Source organism: Microcaecilia unicolor, chromosome 2 (assembly GCF_901765095.1).
Source record: "Microcaecilia unicolor chromosome 2, aMicUni1.1, whole genome shotgun sequence".
Taxonomy (NCBI): Eukaryota; Metazoa; Chordata; class Amphibia; order Gymnophiona; family Siphonopidae; genus Microcaecilia; species Microcaecilia unicolor.
Window position 1 is genome coordinate 481,051,350 of NC_044032.1, and position 22,274 is coordinate 481,073,623.

The following is a 22,274-nucleotide window of genomic DNA, read 5'->3' on the forward strand; positions in this document are numbered from 1 at the left end:
AAGTCCAACTTAGATGTCATATCGAAAATACCTCTCCACGTAACTTTATAAGTCTACTACATGCTTTGAAAATGAGCACCATGATATGGTAATCAAATGACAGAAAGAAATCATTTCCTGTGAATTATGTCCATAGCAAAAATCCAAAGTCTAGGGGTTCAATTTTTTAAATTTGCACTTTAACGGTATGTTGTTTTTCAATCGTCTGCAGTGACCTCCATCATAGTAAATCTTTTTCTCTCCTCCTGCTATAGTTTAGTTGTTTAAAGTCAAGTGCAATAATCTGAGTTTTTACACACTGCCACATACTACTACTACTACTTAACATTTCTAGAGCGCTACTAGGGTTACGCAGCGCTGTACAAATTAACGAATAAGGACAGTCCCTGCTCAGAAGAGCTTACAATCTAAAAGACGAAATGCCAAGTTGGGGTAGATGAGATTTCCTGAGAAGAGATGAAGTGATTAGGTGCCGAAGGCGACATTGAAGAGGTGGGCTTTGAGCAATGATTTGAAGATGGGTAGGGAGGGGGCCCGGCGTATGGGCTCAGGGAGTTTGTTCCAAGCATGGGGTGAGGCGAGGCAGAAAGGGCGAAGCCTAGAGTTGGCGGTGGTGGAGAAGGGTACTGAAAGGAGGGATTTGTCTTGAGAGCGGAGGTTACGGGTAGGGACGTAAGGGGAGATGAGGGTAGAGAGGTAAGGAGGGGCTGCAGATCGAGTGCATTTGTAGGTGAGTAGGAGAAGCTTGAACTGTGTTCGGTATCTGAACGGAAGCCAGTGAAGTGACTTGAGGAGAGGGGTGATATGAGTATATCGGTTAAGGCGGAAGATAAGACGTGCGGCAGAGTTCTGAATGGACTGAAGGGGGGATAGATGGCTAAGTGGGAGGCCGGTGAGGAGTAGGTTGCAGTAGTCAAGGCGAGAGGTAATGAGAGAGTGGATGAGAGTTTGGGTGGTGTGCTTGGAGAGGAAGGGGCGAATTTTGCTAATGTTATAGAGGAAGAAGCGACAGGTCGTGGCTATCTGCTGGATATGCGCAGAGAAGGAGAGGGAGGAGTCGAAGATGACACCGAGGTTGCGGGCAGATGAGACGGGGACGATGAGGTTGTTATCAACTGAGCTAGAGAGTGGAGGGAGAGAAGTGGGTTTGGGTGGGAAAACAATAAGTTCAGTCTTGGCCATGTTCAGTTTCAGGTGGCGGTTGGACATCCAGGCAGCAATGTCTGATAAGCAGGCCGATACCTTGGCCTGGGTTTCCGCAGTGATTTCTGGTGTGGAGAGATAAAGCTGGGTGTCGTCAGCATAAAGATGATAGTGAAAACCGTGAGAAGAGATCAGGGAGCCTAAGGAAGAGGTGTAGATTGAGAAAAGAAGGGGCCCAAGGACAGAGCCTTGAGGAACTCCAACAGAGAGTGGGATAGGGGAGGAGGACGAACCATGAGAGTGTACTCTGAAGGTACGATGGGAGAGATAGGAGGAGAACCAGGAGAGGACAGAGCCCTGGAACCCAAAGGAGGACAGTGTGTCAAGAAGTAGGTTGTGATTGACAGTGTCGAAAGCGGCGGATAGGTCGAGGAGGATGAGGATGGAGTAGTGACCTTTGGATTTGGCGAGGAACAGGTCATTGCAGACCTTAGATAGTGCCGTTTCTGTCGAGTGTAGGGGGCGAAAGCCGGATTGGAGCAGATCGAGGATGGCATGAGTGGAGAGAAAATCAATGCAGCGGCTGTGAATGGCGCGTTCAAGTATCTTGGAGAGGAAGGGTAGGAGGGAAATGGGGCGGTAGTTGGAGGGACAGGTAGGGTCAAGTGATGGCTTTTTGAGGAGTGGTGTGACCACAGCATGCTTGAAGGTGTCCGGGACAGTTGCAGTGGAGAGAGAGAGGTTGAGGATGTGACAGATGGTGGGGGTGATAGTAGGAGTGATGGTGATAAGTAAGTTGGTGGGGATGGGGTCTGAGGAACAGGTGGTGGATTTCGAGATGGAGAGGAGATGGGCGGTTTCCTCTTCGGTGATAGCAGGAAAAGAGGAGAAGGAGGCCTGGGTAGGTCGGTTGAGAGAGTGGGTTATAGGATGAAGAGGAGGAGATGGTTTGGTGGTGAATTCGAGGTTGATCTTCTGGACCTTGTCACGGAAGTAGTCGGCCAGAGATTGAGGAGAGAGTGAGGGGGGTGGGAGCGGAGGGCACTTTGAGGAGGGAGTTGAGGGTGGCGAAGAGACGACGTGGGTTAGAGCTGAGGGAATTAGTTAGTTGGGTGTAATAGTCCTGTTTAGTGAGGAATAGGGAGGATTGGAAGGAGGATAGCATGAATTTGAAGTGAATGAAGTCAGTATGGGCGCGAGATTTCCTCCAGAGGCGTTCAGCCGAACGGGCGCAGGAGCGAAGGTAACGGGTGCAAGGGGTCAGCCAGGGCTGGGGATTGGTACGCCTTGTGGGACGGGAGATGGACGGTGCAAGGGTGTCTAGAGCAGAGGAGAGAGTGGCATTATAAGTGGAGACAGCTATGTCAACAGATTTGGAGGACATGATGGAAGGGAGGAGATCAGAGATACTAGAGGATAAGGTGGGGGGGTCAACAGCCTGGAGATTTCTGGACATAGTAGTTAGTGTTGGGCGAGATTGAGGGGGAGGGTGCTGAAGTGTGAATGTGATTAGGTGGTGGTCAGAGATAGGAAGAGCTGAAACGCAGAAATTGGAGGGTGAGCAAGTAGAAGAGAGGACGAGATCAAGACAGTGGCCAGATTTGTGAGTAGGGGTTGTGGGGCTCAGTTGGAGGTTGAAGGAGGAGGTAAGAGTGAGGAACTGAGAAACATAAGAGTCGGATGGGTTATCAGTGTGAATGTTGAAGTCACCAAGAATGAGGGATGGGGATGAGGGCTCAAGAAAAATGGAGAGCCAGGCATCGAAGTCAGTAAGGAAGGAAGGGAGGGATTTATCAGGGGGGCGGTAGATGACTGCAACTCTGAGTGGCAGTGGGTGGAATAGACGGATGGAGTGAACTTCAAAGGATGAGAAGCAGTGAGACTGAGGTAGGTGGAGAGGTTGAAAACTGCAGGAGGGCGAAAGTAGTAGCCCGACGCCGCCACCGCGGCCAGTTGGGCGGGGCGAATGGGAGAAAAGATAACCACTGTGGCATAGGGCTGCGATTGAGGCAGAGTCGTCAGGGGTGAGCCAGGTTTCAGTTAGGGTGAGCAGTTGAAGGGAATGGGAGATGAAGAGATCGTGGGTGAAGGGAAGTTTGTTGCAGATCGAGTGGGCGTTCCACAGGGCGCAAGAGAAGGGGAGGGAGGAGGGGAATAGAGATGAGATTGGAGAAATCGTGGGGACGTTTGCATAGATGAGATGAGGACGAGGACAGGTGTGGAGGACCTGGGTTGGGATTGATGTCACCCGCGGATAGCAGGAGAAGGAGCAAGAGAGTGCGGAGAAGGGTGGGTGAGGAAGGGTGACGAAGACGGGATGCGCTTAGGAGGAAAGGGGAAGGGTTCATGGCAGGAAGGAGGTGTTGAAGGTTGAGAGCTAGGAAGGAGGAGGACGACAGTAGGGATGGTGAGGTGGTGGGGTACAGGGGTAGGTAGGGTATTGCAGTAGTGAGCAGGATGGAAGAGGACAGGGATGGGTAGTGAGATCGTGTGGTATACAGCGGTGGGAGGGGGAAAAGATTAGGGAGGGACAGGGCAAGGAATAGGATGTGAATGGGGGCCATGAGTAGTGACTGAGGTGTTCACAGGGCAGGTGGGTGGGCTGGGAGACAGGCAGGTGAGGGTGAGCAGTTGGGCAGGGAGTGATGAGTTGGTAGGAAGATGGGCTGGGATGAAGGCAGGTTTCAGGGTGGGTGGTAGTCAGTCAGTCAGGTGATTGGCTAGTAGGCAGGTTGAGTGGCAGGAGCAGGTGAGTGCAGTGGAGAGCACAGCAGCAGTACTGGAACAATCTGGAATGGTTTGAAGCAGGAGCTGGCGGACTAGAACAAGCTGAAGCAGACAGACTGGAACAGGCTGGAATAAGCTGAAGCAGACGGACTGGAACAAGCTGAAGCAGACAGACTGGAACAGGCTGGAACAAGCTGAAGCAGACGGACTGGAACAGGCTGAGTCAGGCAGTCTGGAGCAAGCTGGCTGGAGCAGAAGGCCTGGAGTAAGCAGGGAGAGGCTGGATCAGGCGGACTGGAACAAGCTGGATCAGAATGACTGGAGCAAGCAGGGAGAAGATGGATCAAGCGGACTGGACAGGTTGAAGCAGATGGACTGGAGCAAGCAGGGAGAGCAGGATTGGGTGGACTGGAACAAGCTGGATCAGGTGGACTGGAACAAGCAGGACGAAGCTGGAACAGGCGGACTGGAGCAAGCAGGAAGAAGCTGGATCAGGCGGACCGGAGCAGGCAGGAAGAAGCTGGATCAGGCAAACTGGAGCAAGCAGGGAGAGCAGGATCTGGCAGACTGGAACAAGCAGGATCGGGCAGACTGGAACAAGCTGGAACAGATGGACTGGAGCAAGCAGGAGGAAGCTGGAACAGGCGGACTGGAGCAAGCAGGAAGAAGCTGGAACAGGCGGACTGGAGCAAGCAGGAAGAAGCTGGATCAGGCGGACCGGAGCAGGCAGGAAGAAGCTGGATCAGGCAGACTGGAGCAAGCAAGATGGACTGGAGCAAGCAGGGAGAGCAGGATCTGGCAGACTGGAACAAGCAGGATCGGGCAGACTGGAACAAGCTGGAACAGACGGACTGGAGCAAGCAGGAGGAAGCTGGAACAGGCGGACTGGAGCAAGCAGGAAGAAGCTGGATCAGGCGGACTGGAGCAAGCAGGGAGAAGCTGGATCAGGCGAACTGGAGCAAGCAGGGAGAAGCTGGATCAGGCGGACTGGAGCAAGCAGGAAGAAACTGGATCAGGCAGACTGGAACAAGCAGGAAGAGCTGGATCAGGCGGACTGGAACAAGCGAGCAGAAGCTGGATCAGGCGGATTGGAACAAGCAGGGAGAGCCGGACCAGGTGGACTTGAACAAGCAGGAAGAAGCTGGATCAGGCGGACTGGAGCAACAGGGAGAGACTGGATTGGGTGGCTGGAAGAGATGGACTGGACAGGCAGGGAAAAGCCGGGTTGGGAGACTGGAACAGGCCAGTGCAACTCTGCCTCACCTCGGCTTCTGTCTCTTACCCAGTCGGCCCGGTCGCTGGATGGGCGGGCTGGAACAAGCTGGGGCTGGTGGATTCTGCCTCCTCTCGGCCTCCTTAGCTCCGGTCCCGCTCCTGTCGCACCCCGACACCACCGCAAGATGGATCCCGGTCCCATGGTCCGCGATCCGCGCCCAGGCCGTTCCGGCAGGGAGCACGGCTGCAGCACACAGGACCTCAGGGCACGACCAGTGCAGCAGGCACGGGCCGACGGCGAAGGGGATAGGCCGCAGCCACGCGACAGCAGACAGCTAGGATCAGCCCCGGGCCTCCCCCGTGCTGGATCGGCAGGCATGGAAAGGGCCAGCGAGGGATGGGGAAGGGCTAGCGAGGAGGATCGGTGGGGAGCCCTGCCCGAGCATCCGCTGCTCCCGCGGCTCAGGACTCCCGCCGTGACCTGGCTGGTGGACCGCGGCACTGCCACGAGGCGCTCTGCAACAAACTTCCGCCGAGAGTCAACTGAGCCCGTCCGCGGACGGACTAACGGACTACCGCCGGTCCTCCGAGTCCTCCAGTGGGACGGCTCGCCTCGGCAACAGCCAATTCCTGGCTGTTGGGGTCGTCGGTGTCACGGAGCTAGTAGCTCAGTGACCTAACAGGTAGCTGCCATCTTGCAAAAAAAAAAAAAGCATACTAAGAGGAGAAATATGGTTTTATGAGATTTCAGGTCAAAACTTTTAGTGAAGACTGTCTGCCACCCCTTGTTCTTCCCATACTTGTCAACAAGTACTTTATAAGGGAGCTGAAGCGACAGAGGAACTTAACAAACCTAATGCCTGAAGTAGAACATATTAGGGAGCTCAAAAGAAAATATAAATAATCATATTCTTACCTTATCACAATCAAAATGGTAAGTTACTGTAAGACTTCTCTGGCATGAAACGAGCTGCCTTAACCGCCACCTCTGGGTTAGCCACAAGCCCAATGGCAGCTGCCTAACAGGCACAGCTGGCCTGAGCACCGACTGGATGAGGAAGAGGCCTGAGAGCAGCTTGGTTGAGCGACTGGATCGCAGAGACAGAGAAAGTGGCCCCTGCCACCCGACTTGCCACAGAGCAGCTGGGTTCAGTGCTAGATTGGTTCTGTTCATTCGTAATCACGTTCACAGCTTGCCTGTACTTCACTGGATTTGACCACAGTTTTTTTTCACATGGCTGAGCTACAGAAGTGCAGCACAGCTGTCTGCAATTGGTCAAAGAGCCTGTCTGGCGCCTAAAGGGCACTCCTAATTGGCTAATAGTGATGAGGAGAAGACTGCCGGTTGCCCTCACGGTGCACCAACTCCAATGTAAATCCAAGGGGAATAAATTTGCGACTCGGGGGCGGGTTCTGAGGCAAGACTACTAATGCTGCCGACCGTACTGCAGGGCCTCTCGGAGCACAAGGCCCTGATGGCTGCCTCTGTCACCCCTGCCTAAGACTGACCATGCCTCGGGGTAGTAGAGTATACTGCTGTTTCGGTATTCTGTCCTGACCTGAAGAAGGAGGTTTTGGTCTCTGAAAGTTAGTCAAAATGTACTAAAATTAGTCCAATAAAAATATCACTTTGTTTCCATTTTATAAACATTTATTAACACAGCTATATTACTACGTAATCATAAATAAAAAAAATATATAAATCTTTTTATCAACCTTTGTTGCCTCTGGTTTCTGCTTTCCTCATCTTCTCTTCACTCTCTTCCTTCCATCTTGCTTCTGTCCTCTTTCTCTGTCCCTTCCATCCACTGTCTGCCTTCTGCCCCTTTCTCTTCTTTCCATCCAGCGTCAACCCCCTTCCATCCAGCCTGTGCCCCCTCTCTCTCCTTTTTGCATAATCCAGCATTACCCCTCTCTCGAACTGTATCTCCTCTCTCTCTCTCTCCTCCCCACCATGCTGCTGCTCCTGCTCCAAACTAGCAGCAGAACATGTTAAAATGATATCATGATTGCAGGGCTTGCATTCTAGCTACCTGCAGCTGCTGACTCTTCTCCGGAACTGGAAGTGGCATCAAAGGGGTAGGATCGGCATCCACAGGATGTAGAGCACAGACCCCGTGATGCAGTCCTGTTACCTAGAGGAAGAGAAGCAGCAGCGGCTTTACATAAGTATTGCCATACTGGGAAAGACCAAAGGTCCATCAAGCCCAGCATCCTGTTTCCAACAGTGGCCAATCCAGGTCACAAATACCTGGCAAGATCCCAAAAAAGTACAAAACATTTTATACTGCTTATCCCAGAAATAGTGGATTTTCCCCAAGTCCATTTAATAATGGTCTATTAAATGGCTCTGCGGGGGTGGAGGCTGGAAGAATGCGTGGAACGCAACAGAAGGCTATGAGGTAACACCAGTTATGAAGCAACCCCTAATGATTTGCACCCAAGGTGAGCCACCCCTACTGCCCCACCTTTGGTATGCCACTGCTGGGGGAAAAGGGGGGGGGGGCTTGTACTCTGCTTAGCATATTCATGCTGGAGCAATTAGAGAAGAAATGTTTAGTGCTGTTTATTATGTACATTCCTTTTTGTTCAGACTAAAGAACCTAGAGAGTTCTAAGATTAATGCTCCATTGTTGGAAGCTCACCTGAGGAATATTAGGCTATATTTTTTTAAATGCTCTTAATTGTATGGAAAGAGACAATGCTGTTTGTAAGAGGAATTTGTATTTTCCTTCTGAGTGAAAACAGGGAGGTTTGGCCTTTTTGATCTGAGAGAATAAAAAAATAACTCTTTGAAGTTCAGAGCATGGTCTTTTATTGAATTCCAAGGAAGCTTCTGGAGGGATTGTAGTTGGACTTGAAAAGAGAAAGGGTCTGCCACTAGAGAAGGGCAGGATGCAGCATAGACAGAGCTCCCTCTTCAGGTCAGTGCCTCCCTGGCTGATGCTGACTCCAATACAGGGAATTAGTACAAAAGTACATAAGTATTGCCATACTGGGATAGACCAAAGGTCCATCAAGCCCAACATCCTGTTCCCAACAGTGGCCAATCCAGGCCACAAATACCTGGCAAGATCCCAAAAAAGTACAAAACATTTTATGCTGGTTATCCCAGAAATAAGCAGTGGAGTTTCAATTTTAATAATGGTCTATGGACTTTTCCTTTAGGAAGCCGTCCAAACCTTTTTTAAACCTCGCTAAGATAACCGCCTTTACCGCATTCTCTAGCAACCAATTCCAGAGTTTAATTACATGTTGAGTGAAGAAAACGTTTCTCCAATTCGTTTTAAATTGACTACTTTGTAGCTTCATTACATGCCCCCTAGTCCTCGTATTTTTGGAAAGAGTGAACAGACGCTTCATGTCTACTCTTTCCACTCCGCTCATTATTTTATAGACCTCTATCGTATCTCCCCTCAGCTGTCTTTTCTTCAAGCTGAAGAGCCCTAGCCGCTTTACCCTTTCCTCATAGGGAAGTCGTCCCATCCCCTTTATCATTTTTATCGCCCTTCTCTGCACCTTTTCTAATTCCACTATATCTTTTTTGTGATGCGGCGACCAGAATTGAACACAATGTTCAGGTGCAGTCGCACCAAGGAGCGATACAAAGGCATTATAACATTCTCATTTTTGTTTTCCATTCCTTTCCTAATAATACCTAACATACTATTTGCTTTCTTAGCCGCCGCCGCCGCATCACACTGAGCAGAAGGTTTCAACGTATCATTAACAATGACACCTAGATCCCTTTCTTTGTCGGTGACTCCTAACGTGGAACCTTGCATTACTTAGCTATAATTCGGGTTCCTCATTCCCACATTCATCATTTTGCACTTGCTCACATTAAATGTCATCTGCCATTTAGACGCCCAGTCTCCTAAGTCTCTTAAGGTCCTCTTGTCATTTTTCACAATCCTCTTGCAATTTAACAACTTTGAATAACTTTGTGTCATCGGCAAATTTAATTACCTCACTAGTTACTCCCATCGCTAGGTCACTTATAAATATGTTAAAAAGCAGCGGTCCTAGCACAGACCCTGGGGAACCCCACTAACTACCCTTCTCCATTGAGAATACTGACCATTTAACCCTACTCTCTGTTTTCTATCGTTTAACCAATTTTTAATCCACAATAGGACACTACCTCCTATCCCATGACTCTCCAATTTCTTCTGGAGTCTTTCATGAGGTGCTGTGTCAAACGCCTTTTGAAAATCCAGATACACAATATCAACCGGCTCACCTTTATCCACATGTTTGTTCACCCCTTCAAAGAAATGTAATAGATTGGTAAGGCAAGATTTCCCTTCACTAAATCCATGTTGGCTTTGTCTCATTAATCCATGCTTTTGAATATGCTCTGTAATTTTGTTCTTTATAATAGTCTCGACCATTTTGCCCGGCACCGATATCAGGCTCACTGGTCTATAATTTCCCGGATCTCCTCTGAAACCTTTAAAAAAAAAATCGGCATTAAATTGGCCACCCTCCAATCTTCCGATACCACTCCCGATTTTAAAGATAAATTGCAATAGTTCCACAAGTTCATTTTTCAATTATATCAGTACTCTGGGATGGATACCATCTAGTCCAGGAGATTTGCTACTCTTCAATTTGTCAAATTGCCCCATTACATCCTCCAGGTTTATAGAGATTTCATTCTGTTTTTCCGACTCATCAGCTTTGAATACCATTTCTGGCACCAGTATCTCTCCTAAATCTTCCTTGATGAAGACCGAAGCAAAGAATTCATTTAATCTCTCCGCTATGGCTTTATCTTCCCTGCTTGCCCCTTTTACCCCTCGGTCATCTAGCGGTCCAACCGATTCTTTTGCTGGCTTCCTGCTTTTCATATACCTAAAAAAAATTTTACTATGTGTTTTTTGCCTCCAAGGCAATCTATTTATTTATTTGTTGCATTTGTATCCCACATTTTCCCACCTCTTTGCAGGCTCAATGTGGCTTACAATACATCATGAATAATGAGAACACGTGAGAACGTATACAATTAGTAATAGCAGAAGGATTTTGGATGACATGATAATGATAAAGCATGGTAGAATTTTAACAAGCAAACATAGAGATATTTAAGAAATATATAAGAATTATAAAGAAAATGTATATTTAGTAATAGCAGAAGATCTTGGGTAGCATGATAATGAAAAACATGATAGTTTTTTTTCAAAGTCCCTCGTTGCCTTCTTTATCAGCGCTTTGCATTTGACTTGACATTGCTTATGCTGTTTCTTATTATTTTCAGTCTGTTCCTTCTTCCATTTTCTGAAGGTTTTTCTTTTAGCTGGGATAGCTTCCTTAACCTCACTTTTTAACCATGCTAGCTGTTGTTTGGTCTTCCTGCCTCCTTTTTTAACATGCAGAATATATTTGGCCTGGGCTTCCAGGATGATATTTTTGAAAAGCATCTACGCCTGATGTAAATTTTTGACCCTCACAGCCACTCCTTTAAGTTTTTTTTCACCGTTGTTCTCATTTAATCATATTCTCCTTTTTGAAAGTTAAACGCTGTCGTATTGGATTTCCTGCATATACTTACTTCAAGGCTAATATCAATTGTTGCCCAGGCAGCAGAGTAAACCTGGGAACAGATGTGAGGGTGCCCCCTAGCTGTGACAATGTACACTGCTCTGATAACTTTCGGGTTTGTAAGTGGTATATACATAATAATAATAACAATAAATGCTGGTATTACTACTAGGACTGCTACTTATCATTTCTATAGCGCTACAAGATGTATGCAAAGCTGTACACTTGAACATGAAGAGACAGTCCCTGCTCTACAGAGCTTACAATCTAATTAGGTATTCTAGTCATTGTGTAAATAATAATCCAGCTACACACTATTCTGTAAGTATATGCCTGTTTTCAATAGCATGTACTTTGCAGGTGAGTGTTACATGTTTAAATTATAGAATATGATAATTTACATGCACACTTTCCCAATCTAGGTGCAAACATTTATACCAACTCTATGGCTGATATAAGTGCTTACCTGTAAAAACAGTTATGCTAGTATTCTACAAAGAAAAGAGGTGCCCACCGGGACCGATCGTTGTCGAACCCGACTCCAAGGAGGCGTGTGGATTCCACGTCCTCCGAGGAGTACCAGTGACGTGCTTCGAACGAAGGCGAAGAAGCACCGGGAGCTCCGGGGCGTCGAGGGATTCGGCGCCCGAGAAGCGTCGATGCCAGGAGGAGCGCTCTCCCTCCATACAAGAGGTGTCAGTGCATCGATCTTCGGATAGCCCGTTACTGCCTCCCAGGCCTCCACAGATTCTGATGCCAGCTTCTGCACTGACCCCACAGCCTTCCTCGACAGCGAGTCTAGACGAGCGCATCCGAGCCATTCTTCCAGGCCTTTTGCAAGGGCTGCTGCGTCAGTTTGCCTCAGTCCCGGGGGTTCTTGCGCCCTCGGTACCGTCGATGGAAGCGGCAGCTGGCTCTGTGCCTGTGCTGCGGTCCCTGACACCAGTACCGCTTGCGGCATCGGCCTCAGCTGCCACCCAGGTCAACTCCCCGTCGACGTCGCTGGAGGGAGCTTCATTGCCGCCGGCACGGGAGTCGACTTCTCGGTTCGCCATCGAAGACGGGGTTTCTCGGCATCGAGACAGGCCTGGTTTTGGACTTAAGTCAGAGAACTCTTATCCGACACCGAGGAGGATGCCTCGTGGGAGGAAGAGGAGGATCCCAGATATTTCTCTTCTGAGGAGTCTTGTGGTCTTCCCTCTGATCCTGCTCCTTCACCAGAAAGAAAGCTTTCTCCCCTGGAGAGTCTTTCTTTCTCTTCATTTGTCTGGGAAGTGTCTGTGGGCATTCCCTTCCCTGTGGTATCGGTGGATGAGCCCAGAACTGAGATGCTCGAGGTCCTTGACTATCTTTCGCCACCTAGGGAGGCATCCACTGTCCCTATGCATAATGACCTGAATTGATTTTGCACTTTTCTGCTTACTGACAGGCATGACCCATGTCCTACATAGCTAAAAGCTCAAACCTCATCTTTCTATGCTTTCTGCTGATGCTGTAAATGCAAGGTCACACTGTACCAGCAAAGAGTGCTCTTCCCCCTCCCTTTATAGAAATGGTGCCACTTACTCTAGCTCGGAAGAATATGTTTACAGTTTGTGAAGGAAGAAGTGTTGGGGACTTAGATAGCATAGTGATAAGACCCGGGTCCGAGGGAAATTCTTGTAACGGAATAGCACTTCAATCTTCAGTAAAAAAAACATTGAACTTATTTTAAGATTCTGAGTTTTATAAACATTATTCTGTATTCTGTAAACAATAACGTAAGACAGAATTTAGCTGATGTTACAATAAATTTGGCTGACATTATAAGTTGTACACTGGTTGGAAGGGGGATTGATGCTCCATCCACTGTATATAAGTGGGTGTGGTACTGAATCTAGTCAGAGGAGGAGGAGATCAACAGAGAGTAACGTTTTACAGCAGTGGTCTCTCTCCTTCTCGTAACAAATTGCTATGGCCTGATTTCTTTGCCATTTGTTACTTTACCTTTGTCCAATTACTTTAACTAATTCCTCTGTCTCTATCTAATTACTCTGTCCAATTACTTGACCTAATTATTCTGTCTAATTACCTAATTCCCTACCTAACTACACCACCTAATTCCCTAATTCCGTATCTAATTACCTAATTACTCTGTCTAATTACTTTGCCCAATTACTTTATCACCTGATTGCTTTGTTATCATCTATTTTGGAATAAAGACTTATTGGAAAGAGCACGGCCTCTATCTTTTCTGTCACTCCATATCTGGGAGGTGGCTGGTCCATTGTATCTTGGGTGGGTGTAAGGAGGTAGAAAAACCCTATTTGCCCCATATTTCCAAATTGTATATTTCTTATGGTATGTAGGTATATCAGAGAAATAATTCCCACATAATTACAGCCTTCACTGATACTAGGTTGTCATAGGGGGCCATCTAAGAACAGACTTCGACTATAAACAGTCCTTAAGGAGATATTGCTAAGGCTTAACTGGATGAAACCACTATCTAATCCCACCATTCCCAAGAAAGCTGAGTCCCAGTATCGGATTCACGGAGAACCTGAGTTGATGAAGTCGCAGTTACCTCACGACTCTATGGTTGTGGATTCCGCTCTCAAGAGAGCCAGGAGTTCTAGAGATTTTTGCCTCGGCGCCCCCGGGATGAGAATCTAGACCCCTGGACTCTTTTGGGAGGAAGGCCTATCAGTCCTCCATGCTCGTGTCCAAGATTCAGTCGTACCAGCTCTACACGAGCATCCACATGCGGAACAATGTGAAGCAACTGGCGGACTTGGTGGACAAGCTCCCTCCGGAGCACACCAGGCCTTTTCAGGAGGTGGTCAGGCATCTGAAGGTGTGTCGTAAATTGCTGTCCAGGGTGCTTATGACTCTTTTGATGTTGCATCCAGGTCCACTGCTCAAGGTATAGTGATGCGCAGACTCTCATGGCTGCGTGCCTCTGACCTGGACAATAGAGTCCAGCAGTAGCTTGTGGATGTTCCTTGCCGGGGGGGGGGGCAGGGATAATATTTTTGGAGAGAAAGTCGAGCAGGTGGTCGAGCAGCTCCACCAGCGGGAAACTGCCCTCAACAAACTCTCCCACTGGGCGCCTTCAGCATCTACCTCATCAGGTAGACGTTTTTTTCCAGGGAAGGAAGAATGCTCCCTATGCTTATAATAAGCCTAGGTACAATCCTCCTCTACAGCCTTCTCAGGCTCAGCCCCAGCACGCTCGTTCTCATCAACAGCATGCGCCTAGACAGGCCCCTGCATCTCTCCAGCAAAAGCAAGGGACGGGCTTTTGACTGGCTCCAGCTGAGCATAGCCGCTATCAAAGTGTCCGTGCCGGACGATCTACCGGTCAGAGGAAGGGTAAACTTTTTTCACCAAAGGTGGTCTCTCATAATCTCCGATTGGTGGGTTCTTCAAATAGTCCAGCTAGAATACTCCCTCAATTTGATCTCAAAACCTCCAAATTGCCCACTGGGTGCTCAGTCCAGCTTCTAGCACAGGCAGGTACTTGCAGAGGAACTCTCCGCCCTTCTCAGCTCCAGTGCGGTTGAGCCCATTCCACCAGGGCAAGAAGGGCTGGGATTCTATTCCAGGTACTTCCTTGTGCAAAAGAAAACAGGGGGGATGCGTCCCAGATCTAAGGGCCCTGAACAAATACCTGGTCTGAGAAAAGTTCAGAATGGTTTCCCTGGGCACCCTTCTTCCCGTGATTCAGAAAAACTATTGAATATATTCTCTGGACTTAAAGGATGCTTATACACACATCCCGATACTTCCAGCTCACAGGAAGTATCTTCGATTTCATCTGGGAACACAGTACTTCCAATATTGTGTGCTACCCTTTGGTCTGGCGTCTGCACCCAGGGTCTTTACAAAATGCCTGGCAGTAGTTGCAGCGTCGCTACGCAGACTGGGAGTGCATGTGTTCCCTTATCTCGACGATTGGCTGGTGAAGAACACCTCGGAGGCAGGAGCTCTACAGTCCATGCAGATGACTATTCAACTGCTGTAGCTACTCGGGTTTGTTATAAATTACCCAAAGTCTCATCTTCTTCCAGTTCAGAAACTAGAATTCATAGGAGCTCTGCTGGATTCACAGACAGCTCGCACCTATCTTCCCGAGGCGAGGGCAGACAATCTTCTGTCCCTAGTTTCCTTGGCCAGAGTGTCTCGGCAGATCACAGCTCGGCAGATGTTGAGACTTCTTGGCCACATGGCCTCCACAGTCCATGTGACGCCCATGGCCCGCCTGCACATGAGATCTGCTCAATGGACCCTAGCTCCCAGTGGTATCAAGCTGCAGGGAATCTAGAGGATGCGATCCAGCTGTCCACCGAATTTCACAATTCCCTTCGGTAGTGGACAATTTGCTCCAATTTGACCTTGGGATGTCCCTTCCAAATTCCTCAGCCTCTAAAAGTGCTGACAACGGATGCATCTCTCCTGGGGTGGGGAGCGCATGTAGATGGGCTCCACACTCAAGGAGCTTGGTCCCTCCAGGAATCCGGTCTTCAGATCAATCTCCTGGAGTTGCGAGCGGTCTGGAACGCTCTAAAGGCTTTCAGAGATCGGCTGTCCAATCAAATTATTCAAATTCAGACAGACAGTCAGGTTGCCATGTACTACATCAACAAGCAGGGGGGGCACCGGATCTCGCCCCGTGTGTCAGGAAGCTGTCCAGATGTGGCTTTGGGCTCGCCATTTCAGAATGTATGTAATTTCTTTGTAAGTAGGAATGGAAAGGAGATTGAGTTGTGCTGATTTGAGTGTTCGTGTCTGGGAATAGGGAGTAAGATAGCGTGCCAGGTAAAGAGGTTCTGAAGAAGTAAGCATTTTAAAAATGAGCAAAAGAATCTTATAAGTGATACGGTGGGATCCTTTTACCAAAATGTGTTCTAAAATGGCCTTAGCGCACCTATATCGGGGTTTTCCCCATGCGCTAAGGCCATTCTTAACCACAACAGTAAAATGACTGATTTTTCCTGTTTTTTTTTTTTTTTTTTTAATTATGGGCATTGCTTAGTGTTGAAATTGTAGTTTTGTGGGTGTCTCACCTTGTAATTCTAAGATTACACAACCAGAATCATTTCCAATAAATCAACAAGGAACCTCAAACCTCTTGATAGGGAACATATTGCATAAAATGCACCATCCACTATTTTCTCACTATTTTTGTTTTTTTGTTATTTAGAATTTGAGTTGAGACAGTTTGAAAATCCCATCCTTTATTTACATTGCTTAGTGTTGCCATTTACAAAAATTAGTGTGTGAACCTTTATAAATCCTAATAAATAATGTGGTGGATACTTGGAATGCCCTCCCGCGGGAGATGGTGGAGATGAAAACGGTAACGGAATTCAAACATGCGTGGGATAAACATAAAGGAATCCTGTTCAGAAGGAATGGATCCTCAGAAGCTTAGCCGAGATTGTGTGGCAGAGCCGGTGGGGGGAGGTGGGGCTGGTGGTTGGGAGGCGGGGCAAGTGCTGGGCAGGCTTCTACGGTCTGTGCCCTGAAAATGGTAGATACAAATCAAGGTAAGGTATACACAAAAAGTAGCACATATGAGTTTATCTTCTTGGGCAGACTGGATGGACCGTGCAGGTCTTTTTCTGCCGCCATCTACTATGTTACTATCCAGCTCATTTTCGAAAGAGAAGGGCGCCCATCTTCCGACACAAATCGGGAGATGGGCGTCCTTCTCTCAGGCTCACCCAAATCGGCATAATCGAAAGCCGATTTTGGGTGCCCTCAACTGCTTTCCATCGCGGGGACGGCCAAAGTTCAAGGGGGCGTGTCAGCAGTGTACCGAAGGCAGTACAGGGGCGTGGTTAAGAGATGGGCGTCCTCGGTTGATAATGGAAAAAAGAAGGGCGTCCCTGACGAGCATTTGACCGACTTGGTCCCTTTTTTTCACGACCAAGACTTGAAAAGGTGCTCAAACTGACCAGATGACCACCGGAGGGAATCGGGGATCACCTCCCCTTACTCCCCCAGTGGTCACCAACCCCCTCCCACCCACCCCCCCCACCCCAAACAAAAATTAAAACACATTTTTTTTCCAGCCTCTATGCCAGCCTCAAATGTCATACCCAGCTCCATGACAGCAGTATGCAGGTCCCTGGAGCAGTTTTTAGTAGGTGCAGTGCACTTCAGACAGGCGGACCCAGGCCCATCCCCCTCTACCTGTTACACTTGTGGTGGTAAATGGGAGCCCTCCAAAACCCACTGTACCCACATGTAGGTGCCCCCCTTCATCCCTAATGGCTATGGTAATGGTGTGGAGTTGTGGGTAGTGAGTTTTGGGGTGGGGCTCAGCACACAAGGTAAGGGAGCTATGCATCTGAGAGCAATTTGTGATGTCCATTGCAGTGCCCCCTAGGGTGCCCAGTTGGTGTCCTGGCATGTCAGGGGGACCAGTGCACTACGAATGCTGGCTCCTCCCACCACAAAATGCCTTGGATTTGGTTGTTTTTGAGATGGGTGTCCTCTGTTTCCATTATAGGCGAAAACCGAGGTCGCCCATCTCTAAGGTCGACCTACATGTTGAGATTTAGCCGTCCCCAACCATATTATCGAAACGAAAGATGGACGCCCATCTTGTTTCAATAATACGCGATGCCCCGCCCCTTCGCCGGGACGTCCTTAGAGATAAGCGCCCTTAAAGATGGGCGCCCTGTTTATATCCCTCTATGTTACTAACACCTATTTTATAGATAGTAAGGGATCATTCGCTAGTCCTGCACTAATAAGCGCATGGTAATACAGACCTGCTAATTGAGTAGTGCAGAAACATCCACTCTCTGGCCCCAGACATATCCCCTCTACACTAAAAAATGACTTATTTTTTAACTCATGGTTACCGCGCACACACTTGTAAATTACCACAGGACACCTGAGCGTGTCCTGCAGTAAGCCAGTTTAAGTAGCCTTAAGCGTGTACTAGCATTTTCAACAGCTTAGTAAACGGAGGCCTAAGAAAACAGAACTAACCAGTCGATACAGTTTTTGTATATAGGATTGGGTACTGATACGCCAAGCAGTCATGAGCGACATAGAAGAATTACATTTATATTAAAAGGCTTTTTTTTTAAAATTATAAATTATCTAGAAATTATGAAGGTTGGACCAACATCTATTTATTTTTGAGAAGTATCCCACCCTGATGCAGAACACTGTTCGAAACACAGTCATGTTGGTGACTTGATCTGAGGGAACTACTTCAATTAGAAGCTAAGGGCCCTGTTTACTAAGCTGCTCTAGAGGCGCGTTAGTGCTTTTAGCGCACGCTAACTGTGAGGCGCCCACAATATTCCTATGGGCACCTACACAGCGCGCTCTAATTTTGTGCACGCGCTAAAAACGCTAGCACACCTTAGTAAGCAGGGCCCTTAGTCCTTTAAAAAATTTTCATTTTTTATTTTTGGAGTTACCTATGTTTGAGCACTGAACATTTGAATACATTATTGTGGATGGGAAAAGTTGGAAATAGACATATGATTACAACCTGTTTTGGAAAAGGCAGACTTTGGTGAATGATGTTCCTTAAAAGATATGTTTGTATTTTCTAAGAACCTTAATGTTACTCAGATATTTGGTTCAAGTTTGGTATTTTATAAAGACAACACATGTGCCTTTATAAATTTACCCCAAGGAAAGTAGATACACATTTATACTGCCCCCTCTTCAGAATAGCTGTATGTATATTCTATAAATGTGCAGTGAGTTCTCTGTATTTACTCTTTTCTCAAGTATTCATTGGGCAATTTTATAATAGCCTCTTTGAGCATGTAAAATGCTGTTCTCAGTGCTCAGGTCCCTTATAAAATTATATCAGTAGCCATTTCAAGCATTAGATTTCTGCTTTAATTTTGACACTTAGGGCACTTTTACTAAGCCGCGCTAGTGATTCCTGGTGCGGCAAATGAGAGGCCATTCAATTCCTATAGACTTCCTCTCTTAGTAAAAGAAGTCCTGAGCGCATTTTGTGATTTGCTTTGAACCTTTTTGGGAGTTGGCGAATACAAGCACCATATCATATATCAATAGATAGACTCAGTAAGCAACCTGTAAAATCAATGGAAAAATCAACGTACATAATCTTTATTCATTTTACTTAAATAAACTTAAAAGTAATGTAAAGATTTTTACCTCCCTGTTAGGATCCGTAATGGTTACAACCATTCCCAAACCAGGAGCAGAAGGAAGGAAATCATGTTCATTTAAATCCCATTGCTGCATCTTAAAACAAACTACAAAGGTATTTACATGTGTAAATTGCAAAATTATTTTTAAGATACAGTACATATTTTATCTCTACCATATGAATTCAGCTGGGTCCATCAATTTTTGTCTATATAAGAGGGCAATTCTGTAATGGTGCACCTGAATATAGGTGCCTAGAGGGCACTGGATTGGAGCATATTTTATAAAGGAAAGTAGGTGCCTACTTTCCTTTATAGAATACTAGCTTAAGTGGGTATTTCTCCGAGGACAAGCAGGCTGCTTGTTCTCACTGATGGGTGACGTCCACGGCAGCCCCCAGGATTGGAAAATCTTCCTAGCAACAAATGTTTGCTAGTTCTTGCGTGATCCGTGCGCATGCGCGACCGTCTTCCCGCCTGAACGCGAGCATGCTCGTCAGTCTCTCTTTTTCCGCGGTCAAAACGGACATGTATCGTTTGTTCTCTCCCCCAGAGAGGCCCCCGTCGCATTCTTTGCGCGGTTTTTGTGCCTTTTTGGCTTATCTTCTTTCCTCGTGTGTTCGTTTGTAAAAAAAGAAAAGGTTCCGCTACGTCGTAGAAGTTTTTCCTCTGCAAGTTTCCTTTTCTTTGCGTGAGCAGCTTTTTTCGCTGCCCGTATGGATTTTTTCCCCTTTTGGTGCCTTGTTTTTCGGCATCATCGCGTTTGACCTCGCCGGCGCGATTTTTCCGCCCCTGTCCTCGAAGCCTGCCAGCGGCTTCAAAAAGTGCACGTGGTGCAATCGGACGATCTTGCTCACTGATAGGCACGTTTCGTGTCTTCAGTGTCTCGGGGCTGGTCATCGCATCTTTCCTCGTGTGTTCATTTGTAAAAAAAAAAAAAGGTTCCGCTACGTCGTAGAAGTTTTTCCTCCGTAAGTTTCCTTTTCTTTGCGTGAGCAGCTTTTTTCGCTGCCCGTATGGATTTTTTCCCCCTTTGGTGCCTTGTTTTTCGGCATCATCGCGTTTGACCTTGCCGGCATGATTTTTCCGCCCATGTCCTCGAAGCCTGCCAGCGGCTTCAAAAAGTGCACACGGTGCAGACGATCTCGCTCACTGATAGGCACATTTCGTGTCTTCAATGTCTCGGGGCTGGTCATCGCCCTAACGCCTGTACTTTGTGCCTCCAGCTCAAGAAGAGGACCCAGGTGGCGAGATTGGCCCAGTGGAACATCTTGTTCGGGGCCTCGTCCGGTACTTCGAAGTCGGCGGAGCCAGCGGTACTGAGGTCATCGCCGGTATCGATGTCGGCATAAGAGGGTGCATTGACGTCTGGAGTGCAGGTGATGGCTGTCCAGAGATCCCACGCTGGTAGCAGTGAGCCATCGAGTGGGTCTCCACCTGCCTCGAGGGCTCCTGCGGTGCAGGCCCCCCCAGGACCGACCACCTTCAGAACCGGCCCCGAGGAGACGTCTGGATTCCACGTCTTCCTCATCGGTACCGGGAGGTACCGATGCCATGCTTCGAGCGAAGGCGAAGAAGCACCGTCATCGGTCACCTTCCCGACACGGTACCGAGAGCTCTGGGACACCGAAGGATTCGGAACCCGTGAAGCGACGACACCGGGAGGACCACTCGCCCTCCATACAAGAGGTGTCGATGCGCTCCGCTCCGGACAGCCCGGTACCGCCTCCGCGCCCCAGGCAGGTTCTCAGCTCGTCACCAGTACCAGCCCCACTGCCTTGCTCGACAGCCACTCTGGACGAGCGCCTCAAGGCCATTCTTCCAGGGATCCTGGAAAGGCTGCTGCGTTCATCTGCTCCGGTACCGGCGGCGCTTTTTGCCGCCGGTACTATTGAGAAATGCGACAGTTGGCTCTCCGCCCGTGGTGCGGACTGCGACGCCGGTACCGCTTGCGGCATCGGTGTCTGCTGCCACCCAGGCTGACTCCCCGTCGACGTCGCTGGAGGGAGCTTCGTCGCCACCAGCGCAGGAGTCTTCCTCTCGGCACCGCCATCGAGGACCGGGTTCCTCGGCGTCGAGATGAGCTCGGCTTCGGACTGAAGTTCGTGAACTTGTGTCCGATACCGACAGTGAGGCCTCGTGGGAGGCGGAGGAGGACACCAGGTATTTCTGTGATGAGGAGTCTTGTGGTCTTCCCTCCGATCCCAGTTCTTCGCCCGAGAGAAAGCTTTCTCCCCCGGAGAGTCTGTCTTTCTCGTCCTTTGTCCAGGAAATGTCTACGGCCATTCCCCTCCCAGTGGTTACTGAGGATGAGCCCAGGGCTGAGATGTTCGAGGTCCTGGACTATCCTTCACCACCTAAGGAGTCGTCCACTGTTCCCCTTCATAATGTCCTGAAGCAGACATTGATGGCGAACTGGGCGAAACCATTAAGTAACCCCCACATTCCCAAAAAGATTGAGTCCCGGTATCGGATCCATGGGGACCCGGAGTTGATGAGGACCCAGTTGCCTCATGACTCTGGAGTTGTGGATTCGGCTCTCAAGAGGGCCGAGTAGTAGAGATTACGCCTCGGCGCCCCCGGGGTTTGAATCTAAGACTCTAGACTCTTTTGGGAGGAAGGCTTACCATTTTGCTATGCTCGTGTCCAAGATTCAGTCCTACCAGCTCTACACGAGCATCCACTTGCGGAACAATGTGAGGCAGCTGGCGGACTTGGTCGCTAAGCTCCCATCGGAGCAGGCCAAGCCTTTTCAGGAGGTGGTCAGGCATCTGAAGGCGTGTAGGAAATTCCTGTCCAGGGGTGCCTGCGATACTTTTGATGTAGTGTCCAGGGCCGTTGCTCAAGGTATAGTGATGCGCAGACTCTCATGGCTGCGTGCCTCTGACCTGGAGAATAGAGTCCAGCAGTGAATTGCGGATGCTCCTTGCCGGGGGGGATAACATTTTTGGTTAGCGCGTCGAACAGGTGGTAGAACAGCTCCACCAGCGGGACACCGCATTCAACAATCTCTCCCACCGGACGCCTTCAGCATCTACCTCTTCAGGTAGACGTTTTTATGGAGGAAGCAGGAGTGTGCCCTATGCTTCTAATAGGCATAGGTACAATCCACCTTCTCGCCAGCCTGCCCAGCGCGCTCGTTCACGTCAACAGCTTGCGCCTCCTCAGGCCCCTGCAGCTCCCCAGCAAAAGCAAGAGACGGGCTTTTGACTGGCTCCAGGCGAGCATAGCCGAGATAAAAGTGTCTTTGCCGGACGATCTACCGGTCGGAGGGAGGTTAAAGTTTTTTCACCAATGGTGGCCTCTTGTAATCTCCGACCAGTGGGTTCTCCAAATATTCCGGCTAGGATACTCCCTCAATTTGATCTCCAAACCTCCATATTGCCCACCGGGAGTTCAGTCCTTCAGCTTCCGGCACAAGCAGGTACTTGCAGAAGAACTCTCCGCCCTTCTCAGCGCCAATGCGGTCAAGCCCGTGCCACCGTGGCAGGAAGGGCTGGGATTCTA

The 22,274-nt window shown here is 48.6% G+C and overlaps 1 protein-coding gene across 2 annotated transcripts in view; it reads right to left on the minus strand.

The window, feature by feature from the left end:
- The window catches only part of LOC115462578 (transmembrane emp24 domain-containing protein 11-like), a 132,671-nt gene that overhangs the window by 95,012 nt on the left and 15,385 nt on the right, over window positions 1–22,274 (minus strand). For both annotated transcript variants that reach the window (XM_030192572.1, XM_030192573.1), the window contains exon 2: window positions 18,775–18,875. In XM_030192572.1, coding sequence (XP_030048432.1) covers window positions 18,775–18,875 — 101 coding nt within the window. The remainder of the gene's footprint in view (window positions 1–18,774; window positions 18,876–22,274) is intronic.